Source organism: Pleuronectes platessa, chromosome 13 (assembly GCF_947347685.1).
Source record: "Pleuronectes platessa chromosome 13, fPlePla1.1, whole genome shotgun sequence".
In the NCBI taxonomy this organism is placed as follows: Eukaryota; Metazoa; Chordata; class Actinopteri; order Pleuronectiformes; family Pleuronectidae; genus Pleuronectes; species Pleuronectes platessa.
Window position 1 is genome coordinate 20,847,213 of NC_070638.1, and position 20,442 is coordinate 20,867,654.

The 20,442-nt window shown below is 41.0% G+C and overlaps 1 protein-coding gene across 1 annotated transcript in view; it reads right to left on the reverse strand.

Moving 5' to 3' along the window:
* Window positions 1–20,442, reverse strand: part of astn1 (astrotactin 1) — a 421,252-nt gene that overhangs the window by 228,914 nt on the left and 171,896 nt on the right. The window contains exon 12 of the mRNA XM_053438754.1: window positions 15,463–15,613. Within this exon, the coding sequence (XP_053294729.1) occupies window positions 15,463–15,613 (151 nt within the window). The remainder of the gene's footprint in view (window positions 1–15,462; window positions 15,614–20,442) is intronic.

Sequence of the window (20,442 nt, forward strand, 5' to 3'; positions counted from 1 at the left end):
ATCACTTGTAAACAGGGTTGGAAATAGTCTCCTGTTTTAGAAAGGAACTAAATTGTTGGGTATTGCTTGTCTGTTGTTCACATTGGCAGCGTGTCCGTCAGATTATGGACTAAACTAAATACCAGGACTCTGGAATGGAAATGTGCATTGTCTCTCTGTCGAAAACAATCAAAATCCTTTCAAGGCAAATTAATGGATTCAGAAAGTGAAACTCTGGAGTACTTTTACTTTGAAATGGGTTTCGGGAAGTGTTCGTTATATGTAAGTTGATGACATAGACAGACAGACATTGTGGTTCACAGCGGAATCAATGGAGACAATGATCTCTCACCTGAGATTGAATGTTTATCTGTTGAATTAATGTCACAAGCATAAATGGTAGCAACACTTCCTACATGCGTGTCAAAATAATTAAAAAAAATATCCACGTTTCTATTAAACAAATCAAAAGGAGTTTTCTATTGTGAGATATTTGCGGGAGTATATAATGCACGGCTTCATACTGTATAGTGCTGGTATTTACTACTTTCATACAAGGAAATATTCCTTTATATATTATTTATGGCCATATTCAAAGCAAAACCTCTGCACTTCTGCAGTATTGGCTCGTTTTTGTTTCCTGTGGTTTTGGTGGGTATCAGGGTGGTAGATCTCAGCTTACGTTTGGAATTAAAAAGTGATCTGGAGCCTGATAAGCTTAATGACCACTGATCTAAAGGGTTGTTACAGGTACAGTTTGACCATTAGGCCTTTGAGAGTGGACGGCTGGGCCATCAAAGTGTGTCACTCGAACATGACGTGACATGAGTGACTGCAGCGTGCATCCCATTTCTTGCCATCGGTCATTAATCGTTTCCTTTAACCATTCAGTATAACTGTCGTTTGTAATGACTTTGGAAGACACTGACAAACAATACCATTGTGCTGATGAAAATGTCATATCAAAAGCCGGATATATCGGTCACCGAGGAGAGCGATGACAAATTATAGTGTCCTTTAGTTTGAAGGCTGCTCTATTATTTAACCAAACTGGTCATTACAATGTGCAAATTCCAAATAACAAACATTCTCAACATTGCCCTTTAGGAAAAATGTGTTTGTGCAAAGTTATGTGATATCAAAACCAGACCAAAAACCGAATATTGCTTGAACTTAAAAAGCTTTATTTTTATGTATATGTTTATCCGCGTAGTACAAGTTGAGTTTTTTTTTTCCTTTCATCCCTCTATGCATGGCACCAATATTGACTGATCTTCCACAAAGAGAACTGAGACAATATATGTGCTGCAAACCTGAAATCTGTTTTCTTCGCACTGCGGAGAGAGAAGCCCCCAGGAGCATCTGTGTCAACTTCACACAGAGACCTATCTATACTGAGGAGCTGCGTTTAAAGAATCACTCTCTGCGATTCCAACAAATTCCAACAGTTTAACTTTCCTTTCATGTTCCTCTATAGAGAAAGTTGTCTTGAGAGAGTTTTTCCACGGACCGAAGTGATGAGATAAGCAGCGAGTGCCAAAGGCCAACTCATCCCCGAGCGCCGGGCTTTTCAGCCTGGACTCCTGTGGATGTTACAGGTAGGCAGTTCACTGCAGAGTAAGTTGGCGTAACCCTCCCCGCATCCTCAGCAGAGTGCAGAAAGCACACCGGGGGGGGGCGCTCCAGGTCAAATGGACACGGTGCAAAGAGAAAGATCGTATCGTCTGACCCCGGGTCTTTTCATTTACTGTTGCGAAAGTGTATGTCAGAGTCCATAAATCTGACACTTCTCATCTAGAAACTTCGGTCTGGTATAAATTCTTCAGCTACATTTCAAGCGATGGAAATTATTATTCAGGAAACTTTGTGGACTTTAGCTTCTCACTTGGTAACGAAGAGGTAAAAACTTCAACCTTGTTACTGCGAGCTGAGAACCTAACAAAAGGAAGTTGCATATCACTTTTAAAAGACAAGCATTATTTATACCATGTGGCAAGTGCCTGCTCACGTCTGAGCTGGAGTTGGAAGTTTCCTAATGAGATGGGGAGGCTTTTTTTGCTGTTGCTTTTTTGCTGACACTTTTTGGTCTACAAGGAACACAGAGTTTTTACCAGGGTTATTTGAGGTTACAAAGTTGAGGTCACACACAAGTCAGGAAAAGCTACATGAGACACACAAGCGTACAGGTGGACACCGACAAAAGAACCTCACACCTACTTGATGAATAATTCAGCTAACGATGCTGTATTTGGATTATTGTATTGGTTTAAATGACAAACAGTTGTTTACCCTGTCTGTTCCGCCATTTTACACTTCACTAAATGATTAATGCAAAGACAACTTTCTGTTCAGTTTAGAAGAGGGAGCTTTGACTTTGCTAATTTTGTATATTAAGATCTTGTTGAATTGAGCACATTCTCTGCTGCTGAAGATTTTTTCCTTCTGTTTGTTCCACTACATTAATGTTTTTTTAAATACATTTTACTCTTGTAACATTACCACTGCTGTTCGTCAGGTTCCACTGAAAGTCTACAGGTTGATTGTAGTACAGTGGTATGGGAGGGATTCTTCAATTGAATCGGTTCTTTAGTATTTCCAGCCTTTATGGATATGACGAGATTAAAAAATGATGGATATGTAACAAAACATTTGTGAAATGATCTATTTTTTAAACTGCTGTAATATTGATGTATTGATGTAAGCCCCGTTTACTTGAAATCACCTTTTATTTTTCGAGAACCAATTTTGACCTGAGGTCCTGAATAAAGACCAAAATATACAGAATAAATTTAAAAAAGACTCTATAACCAAAGCATTGTTTAAAAACAACCACCTAAAATCGGATAGTTTGACAGAATTGCGAGCAAAGATAGACATTTTTTGCTTTAAATGTTTGGCAAGATCCGAGCAGAAATCTCCCTTTTCTTCCTTCTTAGACCCATCTGTTGCCGACTAATCATTGGTCAGCAGGGCAGCAGGAACATTGTCTGGGTCTTCATATTCTTTGTCTTTTAAACACTGTTCTCATCCATGAAACTCTGCTGTAATCTGCTTTAATGTCGATGCTCCTGCTCAGACCAGCAGCCATTGGCGGAACTAACTACTAACTACTTTACTTTACTACTTTAAAATCTTTAATTGTGCAGAAAACAAACAAATTACATTTCTCGTAATGCATTTTGTCTTTCCTTTAGGCACTTTAGTGAATCCGGTTGTTTTTCATCAGTTACATGCTTTTAAAACAATGACATCATATGAAACTTGCACACAACTCATCCAGCTCTAAATAGAGAAGCAAGCAAAATGCTGCACACAATCCTGAAAGGTTAAAAATGCATATGTCAAATCAGGAATAAGTGGGTTAATTTTCTGCATTGAAGTGTTACTTAAGTGTAAATCGATAATATGCATTAAACAGATAGATAGAAAAGCACCTGATGGTTTCATGGGCGGTTGATTTAGCTTTTGTTGTTTCAGGCTGCAATGATAAAAACAACAACTGCTTCATGTTGCTGGTTAAAATGCTCCGACCTCCCCATCAGCTGCAGTGTCACACTGCTCCTGTTCAACACGTCAAACCAGCTCCTCGTGATGTTGACCCTTTCAACTCCCCCCTGCCTCTTTGCCTCACATCTATCCCTCTGCACCCCCCTTCAACTCTCCCGCCCCCCTTTGGAGAGGTGCACCACTCAGTATAAAATCCTATAAAGTAGAGAAACCTCCCTCCTGTCTGACAAACAAAACCTTGGGCAAAAAAGGCCCATAAATCACTCCCTGCTGCTCCCACAGCCTAATAGCTGAGAACAAATGGTAATAATTGAGAGTGACTCAGATGAGCATATGGACATTTTTATTACTCTTCTACTGTCTGGATGTTACCGGTTGGAAAAACTGTTTATGAGGATTTGAAGAAGTACATCCAACTGTAAATGTGAGCTACACAGAAAATGTGATTTTGAATAGTAAGGAGGAAACGTCCCTGCCATTGAATGAGCATGATTTGCCTTAAATATATTCTTGTCACAGTTACTCCTCAGTTTTCACATCTTGATGACATGAAAAGGTAACTTGTTCTCTTTTATTAGAAAAAGTTTCAAAAATAAATACTTCATTGTGAATACTAACATAAATCCTATACAACGTGTTTTGTTCAAAAATCAACACAACACTTGTACCGCTCCTGTACAGTAGATCTACATTATCTCCGGCAGATGCTGACATCAACCTTCTGAGCCCCAAAAACACACCCCACATAAATCTTATGACCCTTGGAGAAAAAACATCAGTGGTGACAATCTAATGTGCTCCTCTATTCCTCCTCAGGGCTGAGGTCCAGCTATATCTCTGCCAGGTATTGACTCCACTCAACACTGCTTAGTGTCCCAAGATTGTTTTTTGCTGCCTCGGGGGAACTGCACCAATACAAAGTGGAGAGAAGAAGTGCTTCAGCCAGCAGCGTACAGTATGTTTCTGTCCAGAATTATACCAAAAAAACCTCCTGGCTGCTAAGAAAGGTATAGAGCACAGGGGCCTCTGCTGCCACATGTGCTAACTAAAGGACGCTGGTGAATAGAAATCTGTTGCACTCCATATCCATGCAGTAAGAGGTAGGGTTGCTTTTTAAACATGTTTTTATCAAATTTGTGCAAATCCTCATAGCCATCAATGAATAAAGTCAAAACAAGATAGAAAGCCGATGTCTATGGCCCTCACAGGACTGTGATAAACATGACCAATCATTTCATTTGGTCCAAACGAGTGGTCAGCGAACCGGTCGGCCACCTACTGACCTGCCTGCCTGTCTCACCGTGCTCGTCCTCTCACCGCTCATGATCGGAGAGACAAACACCTCTGAAGCAGAGATGAGAGCCAGATATCAGGGAGCGACCCGTGGTAAAAGCCGACTCCTGGCAGCTGTCAGGCAGAGCACGTTCGGTGGGATGTATCAGTTGTATTTTTTCAAAGTGTACCCAGTTCTTTCGAGCTTTTCCAGGATTACCAAGCCTGAAAGCAGCGCGCCCTTTGAGGTTAAAAGCTCCTGTACAGAAACAAAGCCCATCAATCACCTAACCCTTAAGGGCACCTCCTGGGACATTTTTTGGCTTTTTCAGTTTTGTATTTTGTATAATTTTGGCTGTTTTGATGTATATTGCAAGACATTTTCCAAAAGTGTGTATTTTTTGTGGAATGTTAAAACTTCAGCCTATTTTCCCATGATATACCTTTTTTTTCACTGGGTAAAAAAAATACTACCTTCAAGCTAATGTTTGCAACTGAAATGATGTGTGCATGTGTATATGGACTTCAGAGAGTGGGATGAGTAAAAAATAACGTGCGTGTGTGTGTGCGTGCGTGTGTGAGTGTGTGAGTGTGTGAGTGATAAGCTTAGACTAAATCCAGGTTTAGAAAAATCTGAGAAATAACATTGCAATTATAACACCTCCTTGCTCTGTGTCTTTCTCCCTCTCTGTCTCTCTCACACACTTGCACACACTACCACCATTTCAACCAGTGAAACACACAAACATGACGTGAACATGCACGCGAGTTCCTTCACATGCAATATGATTATAATTATACTAAGCCACACCTCAAATATTTGAGTGTATATCTGTGTATGATTTACAGTGTGCTGAGCTTTGCAGTCAAATGTGTGTGTGTGTGTGTGTGTGTGTGTGTGTGTGTGTGTGTGTGTGTGTGTGTGTGTGTGTGTGTGTGTGTGTGTGTGTGTGTGTGTGTGTGTGTGTGTGTGTGTAAGTGTCTGTTTTTGGTGCGTTTTGTCCATGAAGGTGCAGAGAGGGTAGTGGTTTTTAAATGTGACACTACACCAAAATAATAATGCACCAAAGTCAAAGTTGTTGCTATACAGTGACAAATACCAAGCTGTATTAACCCTCCAAAAGAAACATCACTATCATCTAGTGAAATGGAAAATTATAATATTTTTACAGACAAATGGTGGCATCATGCAAACAAACTTGTATTTGAAAGGTTTAAAATACAGAAAATGTATGAGTATTTAGTATTTATGATCAGGGCTGTAGTTGGTTAAAAACAATTTATAATTAGAAGTGAAAAATAATATTAAATAATATATGTTTTTAATGCAGTTTTAAGACGTGGACATTCACATGAAGGTGCAGAAAGGACTTTTTTGTTATGCAGCTCTAAGGGTACTAATTAAATAATAATCTAAACAGCATCAATCCTGTCCAATCATGCCAAGTCAGTATTTGGCTAGTCAAAAAAGTTATTGATCAATGACTATATATAAAAATGGTCTCCACTTCCTAACAGGTGCTGCCATCTTGGATCTAAACTCTGCGCAGTGGAGCAGAGCTGCAGCGTCAAGGTCCTGCAGATACATTTGTCCCACCAATCGCAATTCAATCTCAGCTGTCAATAATTAATTATCATCTTATTTTTTATAGCAGTAAATACCTAATTAAAACCAAACTAATATCTGTATCCTTACCCTCACAAGAGGACCCTTTGTGATATGTGTGAGTTTTATGTGCGTTATATTTCCAGTGTTATCGTCACAAGTGCATGAAGGATCACTGCTCCAACTGTTATCGGAGGTTTGGGCTACTTGGCCTGGTTTGAATTCTTAGCATGACCAGTCAGACTAACCACAATGGTGAGATTCAGATGTCATCTTTAACATGTTAGATATTACAGGATCCAAGGGAATAAACATAAGGATAAAGATTGTAGTTTTCTGATACAAAGTGCACTGGGCCAAAAGTTAACAGTGAATTACTGTGGAAAGCCAGTGGTGATGTTAAGTGATGTTCTGACCTATCAGGCCCTGCGGTGAGCATCAGGCTGTACCACCATGAACCTGCTGAGCACTCAGAAAGGTTACACCACTCTCTAACCCTGACCTTATATCTGCGTTGTATCTGAGCTACATGGGTTGGCCCCACTGGTGTGATACACACGGCCACGTGCATATCATGACCCAATGGTCCAGCAACTTTCTCTGCTCATCCACAGGAGCTAAACTAGAGTTACAGATAACCACTCGTCTCATGCACATCCATTATCACTGCTCATATTTCAAATAATGATTATTATGTCATAGATTATATTACCTCCTGATTTGGGACGTCTTACTCCCAATCAAGAATCGAACAATTAGGAAATATAAATAACAATAAAACACTTATGTGTGTAGGTGCACTGGAGTCTTCAGGTTCCCACATCCCACTTATATACGACGCATGTTGGACCTTGATTTGTCTCTAAACGAGTTCTGAAGGTGAGCACAGGAAACCTTTCTTCTTCAGCAGCTGCAGATACCAGCGACAGTGTTTGTCTGGTGTCAAACTCCCTTAGACTATCAGTGCATCGTCATCCTGCACAATGAAGGTCAAACATCAAAGTAAGATTGGTTTTTGAATGAAGGGGACCTTTAAGCGACGATGCATGAGAAACGTGAGGAACACACGGGACCTCCTGCAGAGCAAACATGTAAAGGAATGCCATTCTGCCTTTACCCTAGCATGCTCTTTAATGTATTCCTTTTTAGGTAAAACCTCCCAACAATCACACTGGATCTGAATGTTTGAAACTTGAAAGTGGTCTGAAGTCAAAGCTCCCTTCAGTCGCCGTGCTTCTATCAGCTGTCAAAATCCAAACACCCAGAAGACCCTCAAAGTTTCAGCTCATAGAGAAAACAACAGAGCAGCACTTTTCTGCCCTTTGTAATGAATAGGGCAACAATAAAACGCGTGAATACACACACGCACTTTCAGAACAGTGGAAGCTCCTCTACGTGGAGTGACCTGTAATTTATCATTACTTGGAACATACTGCATCTGTATGATTAAATCCAAGACTGTGTATCTGACTACCGTGAGGGCAGACTGCACCGTCACAACACACACACACACACACACACACACACACACACACACACATTATAGTGCTACTAAGCAGCCAAACAGCACATACAGCTGTAAAACGCAGCAAAACAGCACTAATGATCAGCCGCAGACGGCGCCCGGCTAATCTCTGCTTTCCGTCCTGTCGGCGATCTGCTCTGTCAACAACATCCTTGTTTTCCACCATTTTTCCCGCGTGAGATAAGTGACAAGACGGAGCTAATTCATCTCACACTCATCCTGTGATTATTACAGTCTCACTTCAACGGGTGCCACACGCTGCCTCTCTCCAGGAGTGCTATCAGCAGGGAAGGAGCGGGCCGGTCAGCGCAGACCGCCGGCACCGGTCCACTATCACGCACGGAAAGATATTAAACCCAGACAGGATCGCTACTGGCGGTGCGGATTCAGACAAGGTGTTAACTGATTAGGGAGGAATCCGAGTGCTGGGGCCCTGCCAGTTTACCTTCTTTATTAGATGGATGAGAGGCTCGTTTATAAGCTCAACAGTCACAAGATAATTACAAACACACACACACACTAATGTATGCAACAGCAGCCAGGAGCGGTGGTGATGGACGGTGTGTGTGTGTGTGTGTGTGGGTGAAGAGCAATGGCTACCCTCAAATGCAAATTACATTGACGGTGCGTTCACACCAAATGCGAAGCAAATTGTGTGTGCAATGAGAATACACACAAAGACACAAACTTTTCGCCATTCGCTTCACTCCTTCAAGTTGAAATATTTGCATCCGAGAAGCAAATCTGAATTAATAACGCAACTCACTGGTGACAGATCCTCACACTGATCACTGAGCTAGCAGCTCATTGAACTATTCAAACAAATTCCCAGCGCTGCCTGTGCCTCCAGGTGAGCTTGCGGACCCACAACGGCACTGACTTCTCTGACATTTCCACAAAAGGTACAACACAGCAGATGTAGTCACTTCAGCCATGTCCTCTCTTCTACACGAGAGGTGTTTGCTTGCGTTCGTAAGCACAAAACAATTCTGCGACCAAACACGTATGTTACGCCTTGCAAATGTTCGCTTTGCGTTAGGGTGTGAACACAGCATAAGATGTTTTTTAAAAGATTAATGACACGCCTCCCTTAAATAAACAACCACAACATTTAGCAGACTGCACTAAGCTACTTTTTAAAAGTTTAGGTACTAAGTTAAATCTGCTAATATTGAACTACCATGGACATCTCTACCAGTTACTCTACCCTGCATCACAATCTAAGTTGTCTCAAAAGCTTAAAGGAAAAAATCCACCCCTCAACTTAGCCGCTTCCTCCTACGTCTCCGTTGTAATTGATGATTGTGTACGTTCAGGGCCGGATTAACATAAATAAAAGCGCAGGGCAGATTTACGCTGCCTCTCTCATTCAATTTGTGCTCAGCAATCTCTGTGTAATGAGCGGCTGATTTACTGAGACAGCAGCAGAGGCAGTTGCCCGGGACTGACCACGAGCTAAATTCAGTAAATGAAGGAGAGCTCAGAAAAAGAATGCAGTTGAAGAGCAGGATGAGATCGCCCAGCTTTAAGTCAACGAGAACATGTTTACTGGACTGGCCCACTTCAGCTCAACGTTATGCATCACTCAGTAATCTGCAGTATCTATCTACCGATTCCAGAAATCTCTGTCTGTATCAGGAGCATCTCTCGAGAACCATTCATCCTATTGGCTTGTTAGGGGCCCAGAGAAGTGCAGTGTCAAATTTAGTGCGATTTGAACTCATCCATAACTCATCATAACTCTTTTTTTAACAACAGGCGTGGTCACGAGGAGATTTCCCAGGTCAAGGTTCTGCGTTACGGAGTCGATCTACACACGACTTTGAATGACGGAGCGAACAGCTCTTCTGACAGCGGCGGTGATTTAAGGGATCTGCGAGCTGAGTCCAGCAGCGGGTCTTTTACTCGCCGCGGCCCAATAACTGCAAGTCACCGTTACGGTCTTAGAAGAAAGCTGCGACCAGGATTACCACAGATCAAGCACACAGCCCATTCCAAAAAGGAGGGAGTAAAACGCGGGAATCGAGCACTGGCAATAAAAACTGATATAGCAGTGGTATGACAAAAGCCAAGAGTGAGAGAGTAAGAGTGGGACAGAGCGGAGGGAGCAGCAGAACCTCGGGGTGGAGCAGGTGGAGGGGATGAGATGGTTTGACTGATGTTTTCATCGAATACAGAAGTAAGTGCAGCCAAAAGAAACAGATTTGACTTCCGTCCAATTTCCCCCAATCCTATTTGGCTCCCTCCCACGGATATATCTGTTGTTACCAGAATCCTTTTGATTACTGTGCTCCGTCCGCGGCTGGAAAAACAGAGACAAGGAGCAAAACGCTGAAAACAATCCTGGTAAATCACCCTCGGTTATCACCCTGCAGCAAGAGGAGCCACGCGTGTTTTACAGACTATTTATCCTGGGTTTGCCCTCACAGGCTACACACAGCCCGCACTACTGTACATATTAGTTGAGATTAATGACCTGGATATACTACCTGGAGGTGACAAAAGTACTTAATAATGTTCTCATAAAACATACCAGATATGTGAGAGTAAATCAAAGATAAGGCGGTGAAGCACAGGTAGTATCTCAGTAGTAAAGATGCAAATACAACAGAGTGCCACCATATCAGTCTCTATCAAGCGAATTAAATATGATTAAGTAGGTGTAGTGCATTAGCATCACGGCAGAGGTTTGCATTTATTTACTGCCATTAGCATAGAAAGCACTGTAGCCAAGTTCATCATCAAAACATAGAGTGAAAGAGGATTTGATTTGTGGTTTATAGAAGTGAATCTCAACCAAAATAACATCTGGGGGTCCCAAGACTGTTGTGAGGGAAGACAAATATTATAATATGCCCGAATTTAAACTACATATTTTATTCTAGGAATTTTATTACATTTAATTATCTGTCGTCTCCTCCACTGATTGGCTTCTGCAACATCATGTCACACAAAATGGTTGCTTGAGATCACGTATTTAAACTCTGGCAATAGACGCGAATGACATTTTTGCATTGATTTGAATGGAATCTCCCAGCACGAAACATTTGTCCCGTTTGGTGTGAACTTTCCATCCGAATTGATGTTGGCGAGTTTGTTTGTGAGACTCAAAGTCTGAGTGCACATTTGGTGCTTAGAAAAACCAAAAGATTTATTTTGTGAAATTGGCTCTAAGGTCTCCATGTTCCTTACCTCTCGTTTGCTTTAGATTATAACACAATACAAACACTCTAAACCGTCAAAGTTAAGCACAATTTAATCATAAGGTTATAGATCGGGACATGACAGACTAAAGTGCAGAGCAATGCATCTCAAAGTGGAATCTAGAAAAGACTGAGAAACGACTTCAAGTTTACAATATCCCCCCCCAGCCGCTCCCCCGACAGAGCCCACACTCCTTTGAATCCAAACGTGTAACTTTGATGGTGCACTCAGGATCACAAACAAATTGTTAGATCGGTGTGCCACTTTGTAGTAAAATGCGTGAATGCAAATGGGGAATACAACATGAACCAGACACACAAATCATAGTTAAACCTGCTGCTGTTGCCTGAACAAATTCAACTTCCTTATAATCTGAATGCAAGCCGTAACCTCTCTCTCACATTAGTGTGCAGAACTCACTGAAGGGGCTAACAGGTGATTTGGTCCGAGCTGTTTTTTTTTATGGTAGTGTTACTCTGCAGTTGCATGTTTTTTGCATCAGCAAACAGACGCACCTTGATCTAAGATGATCCATCAATATTTCAAAGCTTCTCCGTGCAGACGTCAAACCTAAATGTGTTTCATTTCTTTTTGTTCTGAGGGTGCTTGTTCTTGCCCTGTGCTTTGATTCCCTGTGACTGAAGATAAACTGATTCCAAATTGAATATTTATTTCCTCCCCACATTTGAGCAGTCATTTGATTGTAAGCTGGTATACTGAGGATGATTCTTTTTTGATGTGTTTGGATATTTGCAGGAAATAAAGCTTGACAGAAGAATTGACAGTGAAATGTAAAAAGGTAAAAGTCCCGTCCTCTGAAAACCCTTCACGTTATATATTTTGTCTTTACAAACTCATACAGCTCCTTCTCCATGGGGGCTCTTATTTAAGTGTAAAACTCAAGGGTATATATTTCTGTTTCACTTACGCCTGTTAGAGTGGAGCTTAGTGAGCATTCACTTGATGAGAGTACGGAAGAAAATAAGGCTAAATACTGTCAGTGTGTAAGTGCGGAAATTCCCTTCGTTCCCTTTCTCTCATAAGGTTCTCTAAAAACTAAATATCACAGTATTCTTCAACATGCTCGTAGGGATGGGAATATAAGAGGCCGATAAATCATTAATATAAAAACAAAAGTAGAGTCTCATGACACCTCTGAGTGCTGGTATGATATCTTTCTTACCGCTTCTCTTTGGATCCATGAAAGACTAATTCCATGAAAAAGGAATTGGATTATTTAGTTTCTTTCCTCAACGCTTTTGGCAAGAAGTTGCAACACAGTGCAACATCCAGAGGCAGGAGCAGCTCGATGCTGGTGCATACAAGCGGTTGTTTAAAAGAATCCAGTAATTGTATTTAAAGGAATAACATCAGGACAAAAATATCTGGATTTTTCTCTTGTTGTGATTTCTCATATCCGAAGAGCAGGAAAAGGATACTTTTTTTTAATGAGTAAAACATGATCAAATGCCCATGAGACTTCAAAGCCCTGCTGGAATCGCCGCTCTGTCATCTCTTGGCACATGATGAAAATTGGATGGATATTTTGGTTTCTGACATTCCGGTGCAATGTTGTTGCAACTCGGATGACTCCTCTCACCCTGTATAGAAAAAATGTTTGTGGACATCCACAAGTTCTACTAGCAACTGAGTTTTTTATGAGAAGTTGTAGAATAAAGGCCAGAAAAACACATTATAGCCCTGTAAAGAGCAGGTATTAAACAACTCATCATAAGTGGTCAGTTTGTGTGCTCACATAATAATGTGTCCTGAATGTGTCTCCTGTGACCATTTATGATTGAATCTCACTTCCAATACTCTATATGCAAATAAACATGTACTTAGTTTGTGTTCGCAAAGACCAAATGATGTTGCTTTTGCCCAGCCTGAGATTACGGATAAGATGAATTTATTTATGTATTTATCCCAAACACATGCACAGACACACTCATGCAGGTAGGGAAACGTAACCTCTGCTTTTGACCCATCTGGTGCAGGACACACAGAGCAGTGAGCGACCATGTACGCCGCCCGGGGAAGGATTTGTGGGAGTAAGGTGCCTTGCTCAGGGGCACTAGACAGGGTAGGGAGAATCCTCTTGGATTTTTGGACAGATCAATACAGGTTCGTCTTTTTGTTGTTTCTCCGTGGAGTCGAACCAGAGACGAACCAGAGACCTTTTCTGCCCATAGTCCAAGTTTCTGCCACTAGTCCACCGCCTTTTGTGTGTGTGTGTGTGTGTGTGTGTGTGTGTGTGTGTGTGTGTGTGTGTGTGTGTGTGTGTGTGTGTGTGTGTGTGTGTGTGTGTGTGTGTGTGTGTAAAAAAAGTACCAATCATTATGTTATGGTCAATGTTGATATTGTAGCGGTGGCAACACACAAATTAGTGCATGGACACTGATAATTGTTAAGGCTTTAATTGAATGTGTGCTAATAGTGTGCGTGTGTGTGTGGGGGGGGGGTTCTGTGTTTGTGTGTGTGTGTGTATCAGAGCAAGCAATGGAGAGAGCGGACTCAAGAGGGGCTGAATGAATATTGTGCAGCCCTGTTATGAAGAAAGATTTAATAATACTAATACATCCATAAGGGAAATCAAATTGTTAAGTCTTTAATTGAACGTGTCCTTATTGCTTCTATATTTCTACTGAAAAAACTAATAAATCCCAAAATGTCAGAATTAATTGTTTTCCTCTCTAACAAAGAGAAACACTGGTGGAGGATGAACCCAACAGTTGACAAACCATTTAATCTGGAACGAAGTGCGTTGACCTATGAGCTTTTCTTTCAATGCTTGTGAAGGCCGAGGGGTTGAGCCTGGTAAATGGTGGTGAGCATGGCGCAGCCAGCTGAGAGGACATAGCATTGCTAACTGCAGCCTCACAGAAAAGCTGGCGAGGCTTCAGACTCTCACGTTGAAGTCACAACTTATTCTAGCGGTTGGTGATTGAGTTTGCAATTACATCAGATCATCAGTAAAACTATGCGTGAAACAAGAGTCTGTTTTAATTAGACACAAGGAAAAAATAATTCTCCCACTGGGAATAGTTTAATCGTGATTTTTACTTAATTATTGTAATAAAACATTTCACCTTTAATCAAATGACACATGCATCATTCTGTTATCTCATAGAGGCAGTCTTATTTATAAAAAAACAAATAAGGAAAGAGACCAAAGAAAATAACACTGCAGGAATTGAGGTGAGATCAATTTGTGTTACATCTTGTTGCAGCAGAGGATATAGAGGATACTGTTCATGCCACAGATTTCCAATTCATTTTGAATCCAAAATGTATGAACCTGAAACTCACTTTCCTCCTCCCGGAGCCCATTAGCAGCCTTTGTGTTCTTACTCCGAGACTCAGTGATTAAAGTCAGATGAAGAAGGAGCAAGAGGTTGATCAATACACACACTGCAGCATGTGCTTTAGATGCCTGTTAACAGGGTAAATACCTCTCTGTGCTCAACAGCCCCAAGAAGTGCCTCCAATGAAACCACTGATTGATACTGGTTTACATATGCTCTAATCTATAAACGTGTTCCCATTGTGAGGTGAGCAATGGGAAAGATTGTTCCCAAACACCTCACAAGCTATCTCCCTCTTCTTGAGATACAATTATAAGAGATAAGATGGAGCATGCAGAGTTGCATAAATAGCACTTCCCACCCTACCTGAAAGTCTGAGCTCAAGTGCATCAAAGTACTTGCAATGAAATTGTTCGCGGGAGTTGCTGCCTGACAGCTTATCAATAGAAGTGGTGGGATTTCGGTGGGGGGGGAGCAAAACACTAGCAGACGGCGCTAAGATTCTGGAAATAACAAAACAGGATTGCTGGAGTTCCCAACAGATGCACACAAACAGACCGGCCTGCAACATGGCTTGGATGCTAAGCACCACCTGGAGGTAATGAATGTGTTGTCAGCCTCGGAGGCCTGAGAGACAAGAGGCAAAGTCGAACTGTCGACTCCGACACATTACATGGAGCAGGTCCACTGATTGTCCTTGATATGGGTCATTTTGGTCAGCAGATAGGCTCATGAATATTTATGCAGGCAGACAGATTCAAACACAGACGACCACGGATGGATATTCATACAATATTAGAATATGAACGAGTAGTAAAGAGGCTGTAAAAGCGGGCACCGGGTTAAAAGTCCCCCGGGCTCAGATCGGTGGAGCGTTGGGAGGTAAAAGCATTCAGGCCCATGCTCTCATATTGTATCAATCATAAAAGGACTAGTGCGGAATATATATAACACTGTTAAGTACTTTGAATCTGATTCATACAGAAACCGGAGGGAAAGGTCACGTCGTGAAGTTAATGTATGGCAGCTCACAGCCAGGGTTTTATAACAGGACGGTGACTCACCACACATCCAGTGGAGTCCAGCTTTCTGTCAGATATGCAGCGGAAGTTGCGGCTGCAGCCTCCGTTGTCTTTGGTGCAGTCCCTGACGGGTCCAAACGAGTCCAGGAGAACTTCCAGTGAGTCAAAGGATGAACTGATCATCAGCTCCTCCCTGAAGAGAAAAGAAAGAGCACAGAAAGCATTTGTTTAGCAGTGTGCATCGTGTCGAGGACTAATTAAAGATTCGACCATACAGCAGCAAACTGTCTGATCTGGCTGTGTCAATAAATCAGTGTGTTCTCTAATCTCTCTGCTTTGAGGGTCCTGTGTTGCAGATCTAACCGCACTCTGTGACAGGTAGATGTGGGTGGGCGAGGTCACATGTGTGCTCTCTGACCCTGTATCCACACCCAGCAAGTATGTCAGTGTCTACATACATATGGTTAGGTTAGGGCTGTTAAACAGTATTGACAGTGCTTGATTTAAGTTAAGATAAGATCAAATAAATCTTTATTAATCCAAACACCGTGGGAATTTTCGTTGTTACAGCAGCAGGCACGTCAGAGTGAGGTAGACAAGACAATAAAGGACTATAAAAATTAAGATGAAAATTTGATTAAAGTATGTACATTATATACACCTTTTCACTGTAGTGGTTATAAGTAAAGTGCAGTTGCAAAGGATGATTGTACTGGCAAGTACACTCTGTACTGTACATAAACACAAATGTGCAAAAAAGTTGTTTTCTGGTTATTTAGTTTATATTGCGATATATATCGATATCGACTGATTTGAAAACAGATATTGTGATGAGTTTTTGTAACTCTGAATCAAATGTTTTATGTTCTTCTGAAACGTCAATGCAGATAATCTACTTCCAGAGATTCTAGGCGGTCACTGTTACACTCTGTCGTCCCAATGTGCAAATCTTCCAGAACCAACTACTTTACTGTGTTTGTTTTGGTTGTGACATAAAAATCCTCAATTGCCACTAATGGGATCTAGTACCTTGACTCTGTGTAATACTGATAATGTGCCACACTAGTCTGGTGAAGTCAACGGTGGAATACCTTCAACAATTTTTCCTCCGTGTCAGCGAAGTCAGCAAACCAATAATCTATTCATGAATTGAGAAAAAACTGTGACTTTGATTGAGTACGTTACCTTGCTGTCAGTAATATGGAAGTTGCTCTTTTAAAAGGTCATTACTTTAGATCATATTTTAACATTACTGGTGGGAAAACGGGGTTCGCTCAAACCAGTAAGCCAGGATTCTGCTTTGTAAGAGGTTCTGTTCCACCTTCGTCCCTATTAAATTTACTGAAGAGATATGTAAAATCATAAAAGTACAAACACTGGCATGTTTGATTCATTCTGTCTAATCGGCATGGGAAAAGCTACGACTTTCCACTGCATAGCCTCTTTCCAAAGCTGTAGGCTCAGGAGATGACCCGCACCTTTGATTCATCGTTGGCACCTTGCTCTGAGGAGTCACCTTGTGTTGATTTTTTTGTGTGACTCAATGCAAGGTCAATGTGCAGATCATCCAGCTGAGCAGCAACAGTATACGTATCTGAAGAACAAAGCGGAGAGGACTTGACTCTCATATAATCTAAATGACAGAGCTATTTCTGAGCACTGGTGATGATAAACAACGACTTGTGCAATACTGCTGCTATTGTTAGGAATTAAAATTCTAGCTGGTATGTGGGTCTGACTGAACTCTTAACGAATAAAGACAGGAGGAGGGGGGCATGAGCAGTTTGACCCAGATAAGGCCTTCACACAAATGAGTTATAAATAACCCTTGCTGCATAGTGTTAATAATTAATCTTTTAATTGTTCTAAATTCTAACTTTTGGTATTAAACCATTATTCCCTTAGATTCATTCACATCACATATATTTCAAGCAGCTGTCTGATAAGTTCTGGAGGTCGGACAGAGTGACTTTTTTGACATTGTTTTGTTTTGTTGTTTTGGTTTCGAGGATCCTAATGTTTACATCAACAGGAGATTGTTTGGATATAGCAGGAACATCATATTCCTTTCTCCAATTGCCCACATGGCATCAGCTGTGTCAAGGCCTTTCATGAAGAGAACATTTTGATTAGCAACTATCAGACTAGTAGGAGATTCATGGAGAGCGGCTCCTTGTCACTTCCTGAATTCCAGTGCCCACAGGCGTGGACTAAGCCTGTGCACCAACAAGAGAGAACCAAATTGATTTTTGGGGACTCTCCTCCAATATTTTAAACCAATCACATTAAATCTACTGTTATAATTATATCAAACCCCTTCTGTTTGGGGCCATTATTAACTACCTATTGCTAACTGATTTAGCCTAGGCTGTGATAATTGTCCATAGCTATGTTGTTCAACTCTCATTGCATCTTAATAAATACTTGAATTGGACCAGTCCGGCTCATCTCTTATTTAGGATAAACCAACACGCCTGACACTATGATGTTGCCTTGGGGGAGAAGGTTATGACCTCTGAGGCACTAACAAGATATATATTTTTTGTCATACGCCTCGTCCTCTCCTGCGTTCCCGGAGAGAAAAGACAGTGAGCTTCCGTCCCTCACACAGTCATCTCCATGTTATCTTACAAAACAATTTACCAATTATAATTGCCCATTGCTTTGTTGTCATTTATTCACAGGGGACCCATGAAACTGAGTCTCGGCAGATGATGAAACTCACAGCAAGTGTGAAAGCTAAATTATTTGGACGCTCCAATTATAATCAGGAAACACAAGCTTCCATTAAATGTCACACGAGACAAAATAAACATGTTTAGAGTCATGTTGATGAATAATTCAGACTATATCCATTACCAAAGAGTGGCACACAAATAAACTCTATCATAGTGTCAGGAAAATCAAAACAATTTATTCATTCAGCAACATTACTGTGCTCGGAAAATGCCATGGAAATCTGCCAGTATTTTTTATATTTATATTCAAAGGGTAAATTCTCCCTGGAGCATGTAATTCATGTGTACAACTAAATGCCGTCCTAACGAAATGCTAAGTCAGCAGCAACTGTGATTATCTAGAGCAAGTTTCATAGAAAAGCTGCAACTGGTATAAACATCTTGGCTTCGAAAGTAGTATTACTCAAGGGGAAGAACATGGCCTCGTGGTGCCATTTAATGAATATTTCATCTCCATTTCTCACTAAGCTGTGCATGTGGATACCTTATCCAGGTCAAACCTTTGATCAACAGCCCTCCTCTCATCTGCAAAATACTATAACCTAACCATGCAAATTAGATGGGAGGGGCCGGCAGCCTTTGTTAACAAACACACATAGCACATGTTGGCCCTGCTTAGTTTTACTGTGAAGAGGAAGTGGATATTTTGTTCAGGTAGCGTGGATGGGGCCGAGTTAGATGAGTTGAATCTATTTACTCCTGCTGAGGTGTGCGAGCATGAATTTCTGCCTGTCGATACCGGACGCTACTTTTTTTCTCACCGGACCAAATAGATAACGATATATAAAACTGGGAGCTGTTCCACCTACAGTTTAATGTGTTGTTTCTTATTTGGATGGAATATCTGGACAGTGGGCCTATGTTGACAGTGTTGACCCTCTCTACAGGAACTGAAATAAAAAGTTCCACTAAAACCAAAGAAAACTTTGATTTGACATTATCCCTGAGGGACTCCAGTGTTTGATGATGGGCTCAGTTGAGAAAAGGTGATGACACATACTTCTGTGCATCAATCAGGATGTAGCTACATTTCAATATAAAATTAATCCAGTGACAGTCAAACTAATCTGATCACACAACACAGACACACAGAGTCCTGATAAAGCAGCGTTTTGAGTATTAATCTTTGTGTTTCTTATTTAAGATTTCGGGCAAATTCTCACAATCAATTGACTGCAGCACTGGGTCTAAATTTACTCATCTAATTAAAATGACGATTAAAATGTTTGTCTGACCTAACCGAGCTACAACCAGTACACAATAGTACACAATTGCTTCATTAACCCACCAGAAAGAGCAATCTTATTTAAATTGCCCAAATGGGTAAGCTATCCAAATATTTATTTGCAATGCTTAAAATGTAGCTTATTATATCAATATTAAAGATATTATAGCTGGGCTACATTTAAGAGAAAGGTTATTTGTTACATTAAAAACACATTTGATTTAGAACTGGAAAAGAAAAACAAGGAGCACACGTCATTTTGAAATCCTACTGCATTTACAGGACACCCGTACAATGAACAGCCAATAAGCACTTCCTGCAATATATCCAACATTTTATCTATGACAGGTGTCAGCACTTGAAAGAGGCAATAAATATAAGCCTCAATTACGGGCACCATTAACATGGATAGCTGAATAATGGGAGTGTTGCACGTCAAAACAGGCCAGTCAAAGGACCATTCAGTCAGCCCACTTACCACTGAAAAGTGCCAAGTTATGCCCTGCAATTTATGTGCATTAGTTCGTTATTCAGTGCAGACCGAGAAATGAAAATTACCACCAACAGTGTAAAAAAAATATAATTTGAATGTATAGGTATTTCTGAAAATAACAGATTTAATGTGTTTGATGTTCAGATTATGTAAAAAAAATAAAAAAAAATATGATGTAAAGGCAGCGTTGGAGAAATACTACACTGAGAAAGCATTCGTTAAACAAAAAAAACGCACAAATAATATGCAGGTCGGATACCGCCATCACATCTTCAACACAAGCTCAAGGCAATGCTGCAAAGGAAAAACCAAGTCTGAGTCCTCGTGAAGTCGTAAGTGCCACAGAGGCGACTCATCGTGCGGAGGAAGATCAGGGAACGTCGCTATTTAACCATCTGCTCCGGATCAAGGTGGAGTGACAAATATTTATGAAACGCGGTTGAAACGCAGCTCAAGAGCGGAGGGAATCAGCAGCTTCAAGTAGGTGTTCGCTGTGTTTCCCTGTGGCCCTCAGGGAGCGCTGAAGATAGGGTTCATCAGATGTCAGATCAGAGGGAAATGAGTTA